Source organism: Ictalurus furcatus, chromosome 28 (genome assembly GCF_023375685.1).
Source record: "Ictalurus furcatus strain D&B chromosome 28, Billie_1.0, whole genome shotgun sequence".
Taxonomy (NCBI): Eukaryota; Metazoa; Chordata; class Actinopteri; order Siluriformes; family Ictaluridae; genus Ictalurus; species Ictalurus furcatus.
Genome location: NC_071282.1, coordinates 1,797,115 through 1,809,802, shown reverse-complemented (window position 1 = coordinate 1,809,802; position 12,688 = coordinate 1,797,115). Strand labels below are relative to the sequence as shown.

Genomic DNA, 12,688 nt, shown 5'->3' with positions numbered 1-12,688 from the left:
TCCCTTCCCCCTTTTTTCTATTCAGCTTTTGGTGAGGGGAATAATGACCCCGGCGCGTGCGGGGTGGATTGGGTTTCCAGAAGCAGTCTGCTGTGTGTCTTCGTGTGTGTGTGTGTGTGTGTGTGTGTGTGTTTTTTTTTTTGGGGGGGGGGGGGGGGTTTGATGTCGGGCGTGTGTATCGCGTCGACGACGCTTTTGTCAGGCTCCACGCGCACACAGCTGTATGATAAATAGGCGGCACATGGTCACGTGACGATGTCGTCAGCCATTGTCCCGCTCCACAGCATCTGTGCACGCGCGCTCCTAATAACTGCACCTATTAGCAGGGTTGCCAGATTTCAGAGAATCTGTTTTTAAACCAAACAAGAAGTGCAAAAGGCAACTACAAATATATGTTCTTACATCTGTATGTGTGTTATATCACATTTATAAGCCTAATACTAATTCTAATAATCTAGTTAAACTCGAATACCTGGTTAATTCTGTGCCAAACTGTTACATATATATTTTTTTAAAAACAACATACATGACCCTATATAGTATAACCTACTAATATCCCTAAAATAGGTGTAGTAAAATAAAATAAAAAGATAATAATGAAGAATAATGGAAGCAAAGGCTGGGAAATGAATGCAAAAAAGGAAACTAGTCGACTGAGTGGCAAAGGAACCTTTTTTTAACCATTTTATCTGGCAACCCTGTAGCACTAATGTTTCTGAACCTCCATTGTTTCTCTATATTTAATCTAGGCTAAAACAATTAAATAAATAACTGGTCAAATACTCCTCACATTACTCATGTTAACGATTGAAACTCTACCATTTATATTTGTGCAACATTGGCCTACAAGCTGTTCGAACTAAAGCAGGAATTCATTAATTCGGATAACTTAATTTCAGAATACACAAGCGGGTATTAAAACTTTTTAAATGATGGTGAAAATTACATGCTTTTCATTTCAGTGTGTGTGTGAGAGAGAGAGAGAGTGAGAGAGAGAGAGATTATTATTACCCTCATACCCTCTTTGCCGTATTGTTATTTTAATAAGTGACGCGTGCCTCTGAGATCTCTTTCATACTGAATCACAATACATGTCAGATTACACACACACACACACACACACACACACACACACAAATACATGTTCTGTACAACATTTGAAAAGTGTGAACAAATCCTGAGAAAAGACCAGAACTAACCAAGACTCAAAGCATTAAAACTGGAACAAACCAAACGTTCGCTAAAGATGGAAACGAATCAAGCGAGAGCTTTTAAAACAGGAAGGAAGTTAAAGAGGTAGTAGTTGAAGAGCTCTCCAAGGACAGGAAGTTAGCCAAAGGACTCAAAAGCACGAGGAAGACTTAAATCGTAACGAAACGGCCGTGATTTGATTCCGTATGTTGACGTATTTTCTTGTGAAACAAAGTGTTTCAGAGTGAAGTGTTGGACAACAGCCTTGTACACAAACACCTGTGTAGATCTCCACATGGTGATGTTTTCTGTAAGGAGACGTTTGTTTAGCATTTATGGAAGGAGTCTCCAGTGTCAGATCATAACATAAGTGAGAACAGGATTTTCCACAACATTTCTGTCACTTTAAACAGATAGAAAAGTGAGATTTGTTGTTCTGTTATGAATAAACATTGTACTCATTGGTAAATCACCATGATATAAAAAGGAATAAAACATTTTGGGAGGTAAAACAAAATCCCTGGTTTGTGTGTGTTGAAGGCTTTTTTTTTGTGTATTTCCTGAGTCACTGTAGCTGTGTGTGTGTGTATGTGTAGAGCAGATGGATAATGACTCTGATTTCTGGCCTGCAGTGGAGGAAGGGGGCTGCCCCTTGGGGCGTGACACAAGCGTGGCAGGAGCATGGGAAAGACAAACCTATGTTCCACACACACACACGCACACATATGATTACACCATGCATGATCGCTGACAACAGCCTGTAACACATCCTCATATGCATGGATTCTTCACGCACACACACACACACACACACATGTACGTCATGGCATCTGCTTCCTCCATGTGGATCAACTCCCTCAGGATACGGATGTGCACACACCCTCCATCTGGTTGCCCCAGGGATGTACGTAAGACCAGCTTCCTCAGCACACACATTCACACACACATTCACACACACACTACATCCATGGCATCCCCACATACATTATCATACATGCACAAATTGACACACACCACACACATTTTCATCACCACATCTCCAGACAAGACATGATGCTACGTCTGACACTGCAACCCAAACTCTGCCCAAACACACATGCACACACACACACACACACACACACACACACACACACACACACACACACACACACACACACACACTCAGATCTGCTTAGAAATCAACACTGCATTGTCTTTACAGCAGTGACAAAAGGCTCAGCCCTACACACACACACACACAGAGACGGCTGCCATTGGCCCTCGGGGGAAATGCTGACCCTCACCTCATAATCAAACCACTTAAGGATCAGGGCAGGGGCCACACTGGACCATGTGCTCGGTCTGCATGTGTGTGTGTGGGGGGGTGGGGTGTGTAATGAACTTTCCATGCAGCTGCTTAAAGTCCCAGGTGTGTGTGTGTCTGTGTGTGTGTGAAACAAAGCCACAGGTCAGCACATCCCCCAGAGAATAAATACAGACATAACAATCCAAAACTACACACACCTTCTTTACTGCGCATTATAGTGTGCATGCAGAACATTTCAGGTTTGAGACTTATAATGTTTTTTGTTTTTATGGGTGTGAGAAAGTGCCATTTTTCTGGTTGAATATCTCTGGTGGGGGACCAGATGTAAACCTGAAATTTCCACAGAAACAAGTCCTCTATAGTAGCATTCTGCTGTAAAAAATTTGTGTTTGCGATTCCACTGGTTACAGAGCTACAGTAGGGCTGGTGGAAATCTGGGGAAAAGCCTACTTTATTCATGTATTTAGAAAAATGAACAGATGTAATATAAGCAGAACAAATAATAAAAATGAACAGTATTTTACAGTAATTATGTTTTTGATTGACATACAATAGCTTATGCTTGTCAATGAGGTTTAAAATATTACTACATTTGATATTGGCAAGACTGAAGCATGATCTATCCTAGGCTTGATCAAAGTTTAGCTCCAACCTCCAAACTCACCTGCCTGTAATTTTCTAGTAAGCTGTTGTGGTTCAACCAAGTAAAATAACTTTTTTTTTTAATTAAAAACTGGTGGTTTTGCAATGCCAATACATAAAAGTAATCACTCAAAAAAAAAAAGAAAAAGAAAAATTGAAAACGGTCAAGCAACCGACTTTACAATTATTAGACCACTTGAGATGGACTGACCCATAAATGTTACATAAACATCTCCTTACAAAAACATACACACAGTTACGCACAAATTCTTTGTTAAATAACAAATTTTCATCTTTAACATTTAATATTAGTGTTAGATTCTCATGGTAGATGAGATTATCCTGGTCATTATGTACACACATTAATCAGCTTCAATAGTACTATCTTAGATGGGGGGGGGGGGGGGGGAGTTGGTTCTTTAATGGTTCTGGATTTCTACAGAGGTTCTACTTCGGAAGAGAAATCCTCTGTTCATAAAAATCATAAAAGGTTTCCTCCAGAGGGACAAAACAACTCGTTTGGGGGAGAGAATTGAACTTTTTTTTTCTAGCAAAATGATGCGTGTGATCTGAGATCAGTGGCTTTTGTTTGTAGGATAAATAAGCTGTATTTTGTCTGGTTAGTCAGTGTGTTTATACCAAACATCTGCTCTGTGTACTTCGTTTTCAAGGTTTCTTGCTTCAGAGCTTTTCTGAATTTCCCAGTTTCTTCACTTCACAGCTCCTTGCTGTGTTTTACGAGACACTTGTTTCTCTCGGTTAGTGTTTGGGAGCTTATCTGAATAATTTGAGATCTGACTGCAATCAAGCAACTGATAGGAAACGAGAAGAGAAGAGAAAAGACGAGAAGAGAAGGGGCCGTCTGAAGGGGCATGTAGGTGCTGTTCAGGAGATGGGGACGGGGCCCCCGGGCCAATGCTGCACTCCTCCGGAGCGACAGATGTGAGATGAAAGAGTGAACGAGGCGCACGGCGGGGGAGGACAGATCAGGAGAAAAGACGAGGTCAGGAGGTCAGCGGAGACACACAGCGGAGTGAGTGGTCCAGGGAGGAGAACGATCGATAACGCCATCCCTCGCTTTTCTCCTCCTTAATCCTTCTCTCTTTTGTCACTCCGGCAGGTGACAGTTGGCACTGAACAGACGTGGACGTCGAAACACACACACACACACACACACACAAAACTCAACAATGGACAAATTACACACCCAGAATATCACAAATAACTTCAAAGCCCTGACTTCCTTCTTTTTCTTTACATTGACAGTGCCCAAAGAATTAAAAATTACAATAAGGAAACTGGATGCAGATTTTTTTCTAATGAACAGAAATGGATTAAATTTGGTGTCAGGTCAGTTCGTGCCGCTGTCTGAACTTTTAAATGTTCCACACTTCTTAGCTTAATGATTTTGAAAGAAAATTACAGGGGAAAAAAACTGCTTCAATCAAAAACATACTGAATATTTAACAATGTACTACTGTAGTCTGATTTCTTCTAAATAAAATAGGGACTATTTAAAAAATATATATTCTTATAGTTTTCATGTCTTCCATTTATTTCATGTAATTTTGTTAATGTTATTGTAGTATATTAGTTTTCATCTCAAAATGTTTACTTAAAAATATCACTGTAGTCACACTTTAAATTTTTTAAGTTTAAAAAAAAAACTTTTTTTGAGTTTGGTTATGAAATAGCTGTAAAAAAAAAAAAAAGAAAAAGAAAAAAGAAAGAAATTTAGCACAAATGGGTAATAAGTTATAAGTAAAGTCTTCACAATTCAATACTATCAGGTTCATGAGGTATGTTTTATGTAGCACCTTTTTAAAGGATCTGTGACAAAAAAAATACAAACGTACAAAGATGGATAAAAAAAACAGCAAAAAAGGCGGATAATATTTTCTACACTTAGAAGAAGTGTAGAAGTCTACAACATCTAAAAAGAATCATAAAATATAAAATTATCAACAAAAAAAAAAAAACCCAACTAATTATTATTATTGGCCTTTGGATGTAAAGCTATAAATTCTCTCAGGTTTAAAAGTGTGATCTATTACTTAATGTTACTTTTTTTTTAAAAAAAAAAACATTATACACATTTTTCTGTAAAATTGAATAAAAAAATTAATAAAAGTTAATGTTTGGACATTCTGCCGTCTGTTTAATCTACTTTACTTTTGTTAGCCCGTGGTCCAACAACGTTACTTTCTGCAAATAAAAAAACACGTTTACTTTTTTAAAACTCACATGTAGTAACATAAAATAGCAATAAAAGTAATAAAAGAATTGGAAAATGTACAGTAAGATATATTTTCATTTCTGAAAGGATTTTTAAAAGGAATTTTTCACTTTTAAAAAGAAAATCTGAGAGTAAAAATTCTAATATAAACACAAACTGAAATCGTAAAAGTTATCTGTAATAAACATCGACGATGAGGTTTATGACGCAAAAGCTATAGTCGACTTTTCCAAAATCTGAGGATTAAATAACGGGCAATTCAAGCAGCTGAAGATGAATGTAATCCAACACACGTGCGATGATGTTACGTGTTTAAAGCGTCTGCGTGAACGGAGAGAATCCAGATTTACTGTGATTTTATCAGCACTGAATCTTTCTGAGGGCAGAACGAACCTGAGCTCCTTCCAGCAGCTGCGCTGTTCGTGTTGAATAGATATTAATGACCTGCAGAACACAGCTGAGTTATGACAGCAGAGAGAGAGAGAGAGAGAGAGAGAGAGAGAGAGAGAGAGAGAGAGAGAGAGTAATAAATGGTGGATGGATAACAGACACGCAGATGCAGACAGAAACACAATGCAGGAGCTGCGCACTGGAGACCCAATGTGATGACAGAGTGAGCAGCTGCTGTAACACACACACACACATACATACACACACACAACTACACAGCCACAGTCACACACACACATCTACACATGTGCCTGCACACACACACACACACACACCACATACAAACACATAACTACATAGTCACAGACACACACTAATACACAATCACAAACATGCACATAAGCCACTGTTCTGCATCAGGGGACACACACACAACTACACAGCGCCACACACACACACCAATATTACCTACCCCATTCAATTATGTTTACTGACCTCAGTCTGCCTGCCACCACATGCATGCTTGCTCTTGCTCTCTCTCTCTCTTTTTCTCTCTCACACACCAGCAGCTGTGTATGCACAATGAGTTAATGAACAATGCATTCAGACACAGGGATGTGGGAAGGTGTTTTACCTGTGGTGTGCTCCATGACATACGACACTCAAAGCATTTTTCTTGATTGTGACAGAGATTGTGAGATTAGATTAATATACACCACGAAATGAATATACACCAATTCCCTGGATGCTGTTAATATGAATGTGTTACCACTACAACATAATAAACAGCTTTATATTAATGAGCCCATTCTAAATCATTACCGTTTCTATAGTAACAGCACATTCACAGATAGCACACCAAGCAAATTAGGAGAGAGAGAGACAGAGAAAGAGAGAGAGAGAGAAAGTGGCCGTCCACTGGTTTTATGTGGCGCTCATCTGCGCTCTGCTGCCCTCTGGTGGACGCATGCGTCTTGGGTCGCGTTTCCTCGCACTGTCCAACTGTTACTATAGAAACGATAACGTATAAAACCGAGCACATTAATATAAAACTTTGATTTGCAGCTGAACTAACGTCAGAGCTGCTGTTACAGAAAACTAACCAACACCTTCAGAGCAACCAGAATCCAACAGTGCTGTGGTAAAATATATATATATATATAAACATAAGCTGTAAGTCAACAGTTAGCACAAGGTCAGTGCACAAAGCTAAAGATGAACGCGGCCGCCATTTTGTTTTCTGCTCCTGATCAATCCAGAATGTTCCATGTTACATAAAGGTCATTAGAAACGCGGATTTTTCTCCAAACCATTTCCCCAAAAGATCAGCAGGGCCTTTATTTCACTTCCTTTAGACACATTTACATGATGTATGGCATCCAGAAGAATAATACCTTTTCCTCTTTTTTTTTGACGGAAGAACTTTTCAGTGGAGGCAATTTTTTACAGGTTAAAAAAAAGGATAACAATTCCCATAATATAAATGTCTTCACTGTTACAGACAATGATATTTATGATTTTATGAGTATAGTGTGAACATGGACACACAATATTTTCATCGTGGACCTTTCAGAATGGCGTCAGTCTTTTCCTCGCTGCATTTCCCTAAGTACCTCACAAACTCTGCAGGCAGGACGAGGGCATGAAACCAAGCCTATAATTACGCTCACCAGACGAGATTTACAACAATAACAGAAGAAAAAAGTATAAAAACATGGCAGCTCAGACTGAGGAACTGTGTTTTAGCAGTGTGTGGTGTGGTGATAATATCGTAAACTAACGAGAATGCAAGAATTTGAATCTTTTTTGTTTCCTTGAGTGTGAAAAATGCATGAACGAAACGGGAGTGTATTGTTATCATCGCACAATCACAACGGATTCTAAGCCCCGCCCATCACTGCTTAGCAACCATAGCTATCATCTGTTACCTCAGTCGAGCTTTCAGCGCTTAAAAAGATGTCTTTTTGAATAGGCGTAAAAGTCATAAAAGTGACACCTGGCGTACGAGTATTTAAAAATAAAGAAAACAAGCTTTTTAAAAATAATAATAATAATAATAATAATAATAATAATAATAATAAAGTCAATAACACTACTGTTGCTATGGATGTTTAAAACACCGTCACACACAAAACTCGACTCGCAACAGCGTGTGGAATATTTTCACCCGACTCAGTGATGTAAAAAGGCAGCTTTAGAGTCGTATAAGTAATATCTGAGATCAATCTCAGGACATGGAGACTGCGGTGTTTCCTCCCTGCTAGAGCTGTGCTGATATTTCACGATATTTAACGCGCATTGTCCACATTATCATCATGAACGCTTCAAAACGTCATCATTAACGCTGCCGTGTTTCCAGAAGCAGGCTGCCTAATTAGCGTTTGTGCTCGTTCAAAAGGACACTGTTTTGTTTAGTTTTTTTTTATAGGCAATTCCATAATTCTGCTCACCACGCAAGAATAACACGTAAGACTGAACAGAATCTCCTCTTGGATTTATGATATAGTGATTAAAAGGTTAGTGTGATTTGCATGAGCGCAGTCCTGGTGCTGCGGTAAAGTTTTTGGCAGTGACGCTGTTGAAACTTCGCTGGAGTCTAAATGAGCGGCGGTTTGCCGTTGACCCTTTCGTGCAGAAGCGTCAGCGCCCCGGAGGCGAACTCTCGCAGCACCTGCACCGTCTCCCTCTGCAGCCGCAGCGACTCGCGCACAAACTCCTGCTGCGTCTCCGCCAGCTGCTGCACCGACTCGGCCAGGAGCTCGAGCGAGCGCGACACCGTGCCCAGCAGCGCGTTCGTCACATGCTGCTCCTGCACACTAAGGCTAGCGCTTTGCGCTAACTGCTCGCGTGCGCTCTCTGACTCCGCCCCCGCCTGAGCGTGACCGGCGGACGAGGAGGAGACGTGCGCGGCGCTGCTGAGATTTCCGTCGTCCTCCGTGTACGAGTTATTCAGAGACGAGGGGAACATGTCGTGGTGGTCGTCGTCCGAGTCCATCCCGCGAGAGTCTGCATCTAAAAGTGCAACGACAGCTTCATGTACTCTTTACGCAGAACGCTTTCATGAATACAAGTAGCCGAGGCACGCATTTCCATTAGCTAAAAACTGAGAGAATCATTTCTTACCTGTGGTAACCGAGGGGTCAAATTTCATCTCGGACCCCCCCACTCCTGCAGCAGGTGGCGGCATCGGCCTCGTCTCGATTCCCGATCTGGGAGAATCCTGAACCGATCCCGGCCCCATGAAGGCGATGTCATCGTCCTCGTCTGCTACGGTCGTGTCCTGATCCTCACTCCTGCTGCGTCCCCGCGACGAGCGCGCCGCCTCCCACGGCTTCTTGTCCAGCTCCAGAATGGAGCCCACGATGTTTTCGGTCTGAGTGAGGTCTGATGAGTGGGGCAGGGCCACGCCCGAGTGCAGCGCCGCGATTTTACGCTTGGTGTCGCATTTGAGGTCGGACCACTTCTTAATGACCTCACCGACTTCGCGGTCGCACTCGCCGATCTCGTTAATGCGCTGTGTGATCTCCGTCCACTTCCTCCTCTTCACGTCACTGGGAATGCCAGAATTGAACTTACCTAAACGCCCCACACACACACACACACACACACACACACACACAGTGTTTATAATATTATTATCTCAAGACTGGACACATTTTATTAGCTAGCCCACCAGGCAGAATAAAATCTCCAGTGTGCTGCCCAGTCCATTATTTTGTTTGCTCTGTAAATTACTACCCCGAAAAGTTGTCTTCCCTCGACACTGACTTGCCCATTCCTGGCAGAGTATTTTATTTGACTTGCTGACTATGGATATTAAATGTACCTGCAGGTTCTTGAATAACTTTGTCCTCCATTTCTGAACAGAAATACGGCATTGCTTTGTCCTTCACGGCGATGAACAGAAGTACAGTATTACTGTATCATTACATTTACGGCTCAGAGCGTCTATTATAATCTCTTATATGGGAGCTTTGTAACTCATATTTACACATACAGTATTTTATTAGAATACGCATGACCTGACAGGTTGCATGTTTCGTGACGTCGGTGTTTAAAGCTGTATTTCGACATCACAGAGGTGCTCCGCACGTCATGTCAGAGACTCACCCACAACGATGTGGCGGTTTTTGCGCACTTCATCCAACAGGATGTGCACTTCGCTGAAAGTGAAATTGGCTTTGCGCTTCTTGTAGCGCACCGCGCCGTCCTGGCCGAGCTGCAGCGAAGACGCCGCCGACATTCTGATCTCACTTCCGAGTCTCTCAGGCCCTCTCCTCCTCGCTCACTTCCTGTCACGGGTGTAAAACACGGATCGATACCATTGATGAGAGTGCTTTGTTAATAATACATCTTCATAATGCAACACCAGTATTAAGATAATATCAGGATACTGTATTAAACCTTGCCGAGTCATTCTCTATACCCGGATGTAAAGGTTTTTTTTTTTTTTTTAATATTATAATCGCATTATCGACTGCTCAACTCTCGGCTTTGGGTGGGTTTATAGTCTTAAGTCGCTTTGGACCTCAAATAGCTGTAAATGTACAATTACAATTTGACCTCAAAATACAACGCTAAAGTTTGCATCCCTCACAGTTCCTGGGTGAAAAGAGAAAAATGGACGATCGACTTCGAAAACAACCATCACTACTGAGATCCAAACGCTATTACACAGACGTGAAAGAGGTTGGAGGCAATTGCAACCTTAGCATCCTAACAGCTTTGTGATAATGAAGAAGATATCTCTAAATATCTTGTAAATCAGTGATTCTCAAAGTGGGGGCCATGATTTAAAAAAAAAAAAAGAAAGAAAGAAAATAGTTACAGCTATAATAGTTAAATCCAAACCATCCATTACCGAAGTTATGGAAAGTTCAGGTATATCTTTGATAAGCAGACAGTAATATTATTGTGTACACTTAAATAACAAGCCTAATCTCTGAATAGATGGATTTTGTTAATAATTTAAGTATGGTTTTTTTTAAGAGTCAAATGCATAGCATTTGAGAACTGTTGTAAATGAGAGAACTATAAATCATTATTGGGGAAATGGTGGCAAAATGGTTAAGGTGCTCGGTTATTGATAAGACGGTCGGCGATTAAAAGCCCTACCACCGCTTGGCCCTTGAGAAAGGCCCTTTAACCGTCTCGTCTCGGCTCTAGCTGAGCTGTATCATGGCCGGCCTTGATCTCCACCTTGACCCCAACGTCCCAACAAGCTGGGATATGCCAAGCTCTACATCCTAAGGGTGTGCAAACTTTCACACACGACTGTAAACCTCCTTAAATCAAACAATGTGATTTTCTTTAACATTATTACATTTCGATTAGTGTGTGTTTATTTAACGTGTGATTTACTTACACACACACGCACAGTGAATTACGTGAACCTGGTTAAAAAGTTACTGCGAGTGACGTATAATTAACGCGACTGACCTTTCAAGTAGGAGGCGAGAAACTGGAATATAAAAATAACTCGGGCTTTGTGAATATCAAGCAGGACTTTTGATTCATGACTTCATAAAGACTTGTTGACACAGATAAGTGTTTATATATATTTGACACAGTTTAGTGTATTAATATTCGTTTCAGTACAGCGCGCTCGACTAGTAACTATGGAAACACCTCCCTCCCCCTCAGGTCTTCAATCCGGAAGTAGGTTTTTTTTTTTAATAACGAAAGTGAGGCTGCAGCGCCATCATGCTTAGCTAGCCAAATAATTTAGCTATCTAGACACGCTCTTTAAAAACGTCTCTAGCCCAGTGTTCAGCGAATATAGGAATTATTATGATGTGTTTACACGTTACGGGTGCAATAGGAATCAAACGCCAAACGCCGGTTTTAACATTACTGCCAGAGGAGCAGGTCAGACGCGGTTGGATTTTAACAATAGCTAGCTACTGAGCAGCTACACGGTGTTGTTTATTCACTTCCACCGCGGACACTTCGCGAAACTATTGTCCGCGCACAGTTAATACACAAATCACGCGGTGCAAAGATTACCTTCAAAATACCAGATTTTCCCAGCGAATGTTTCCGCGTTTGCGTCCAGAAAGTTCGTACAGGAGCAGAAGAAGCAGCAGCAGCAGCAGCGCCGCGCAAACTCAGTCTCCTCCTCTTCGTAGCCTGCAGTTCATCACTTCGGCCACAACGGGCGAGCAGTGGCGCTGTTGAGCACCTAACCTCACACTGCCTGGCCTGCTGTAGCTACAGCACCAAGATCTCAGGAAGAAAAGCTCAGCATCATCCCACTTGTGAATTGATCAGTCTGTATTTATGTCAGACTTAAACATAACTCCACATATACAAATCCTAAAGCATTGCTTCATGATTTCATATTTCAAAATTAGTCCAACATCCTAAAGGAACAAACATTAGTTGGGATGTGTTTGGCCTGGCCTTCTAAGACTTCTGATCATTTCTTATTTTGATCATGTTAAACGTGTAAGTGTAATGTTTCTTTACAACAACAAAAAAATGATTACAAAAGCATTCCCAGGAGAAACAGTACACTCAGCAGTGAAACAGTCGACTGAATTCGAATTGGGAACCACGATGATGTGGTGAAGAATATTTTCCCCTTGCACTTCCACATGTCCTTTTTTTTATTATTTTTATGTAGCTGATACTGATGGTGATTTGTGCGCTATACTGTATGAGCTGGGGGGAGGGAGAAAAAAAAACTAACAAGGTTTAAAGAAGTCGTTCAGAGTTTTAGATCGGACTTTGCGAGGTCAACGAGAAACTCGCTGAGGGGCATGGCTTATAAGATTGGCTAGCTGTCGAAACAAGTCGCCGCGCTTGTGTTTTGGATTACGATATCATTGGTCGTTCTAGTGGTGTGGAGGAAATGCGAAACTTACGAAATTCCATAAATTGTGATTTCTTTTCAAATGCAGCAGTAGAAAGGTTTTAAT

At 41.2% G+C, this 12,688-nt stretch overlaps 1 protein-coding gene across 2 annotated transcripts; it reads right to left on the bottom strand.

The window, feature by feature from the left end:
* Positions 1-3,566: 3,566 nt before the first annotated feature.
* zgc:153990 (uncharacterized protein LOC768125 homolog) lies at positions 3,567-11,916 on the bottom strand. Of its 2 annotated transcripts, XM_053618134.1 has the most exons (7): positions 11,775-11,916; positions 9,879-10,060; positions 8,892-9,344; positions 6,878-8,780; positions 6,264-6,337; positions 5,772-5,835; positions 3,567-4,275 (listed from the first exon to the last, which is right to left on the bottom strand). In XM_053618134.1, the coding sequence occupies exons 2-4, from the start codon at positions 10,009-10,011 to the stop codon at positions 8,365-8,367; spliced, it is 1,002 nt and encodes a 333-aa protein (XP_053474109.1). In that variant the 5' UTR covers positions 10,012-10,060; positions 11,775-11,916; the 3' UTR covers positions 3,567-4,275; positions 5,772-5,835; positions 6,264-6,337; positions 6,878-8,364. The 2 variants fall into 2 exon arrangements, with proteins under 2 accessions (XP_053474109.1, XP_053474110.1); XM_053618135.1 differs by lacking the exons at positions 3,567-4,275; positions 5,772-5,835; positions 6,264-6,337; positions 9,879-10,060; positions 11,775-11,916 and adding an exon at positions 9,595-9,661 and having other exon boundaries at positions 6,898-8,780.
* Between the last annotated feature and the right edge of the window lie 772 nt (positions 11,917-12,688).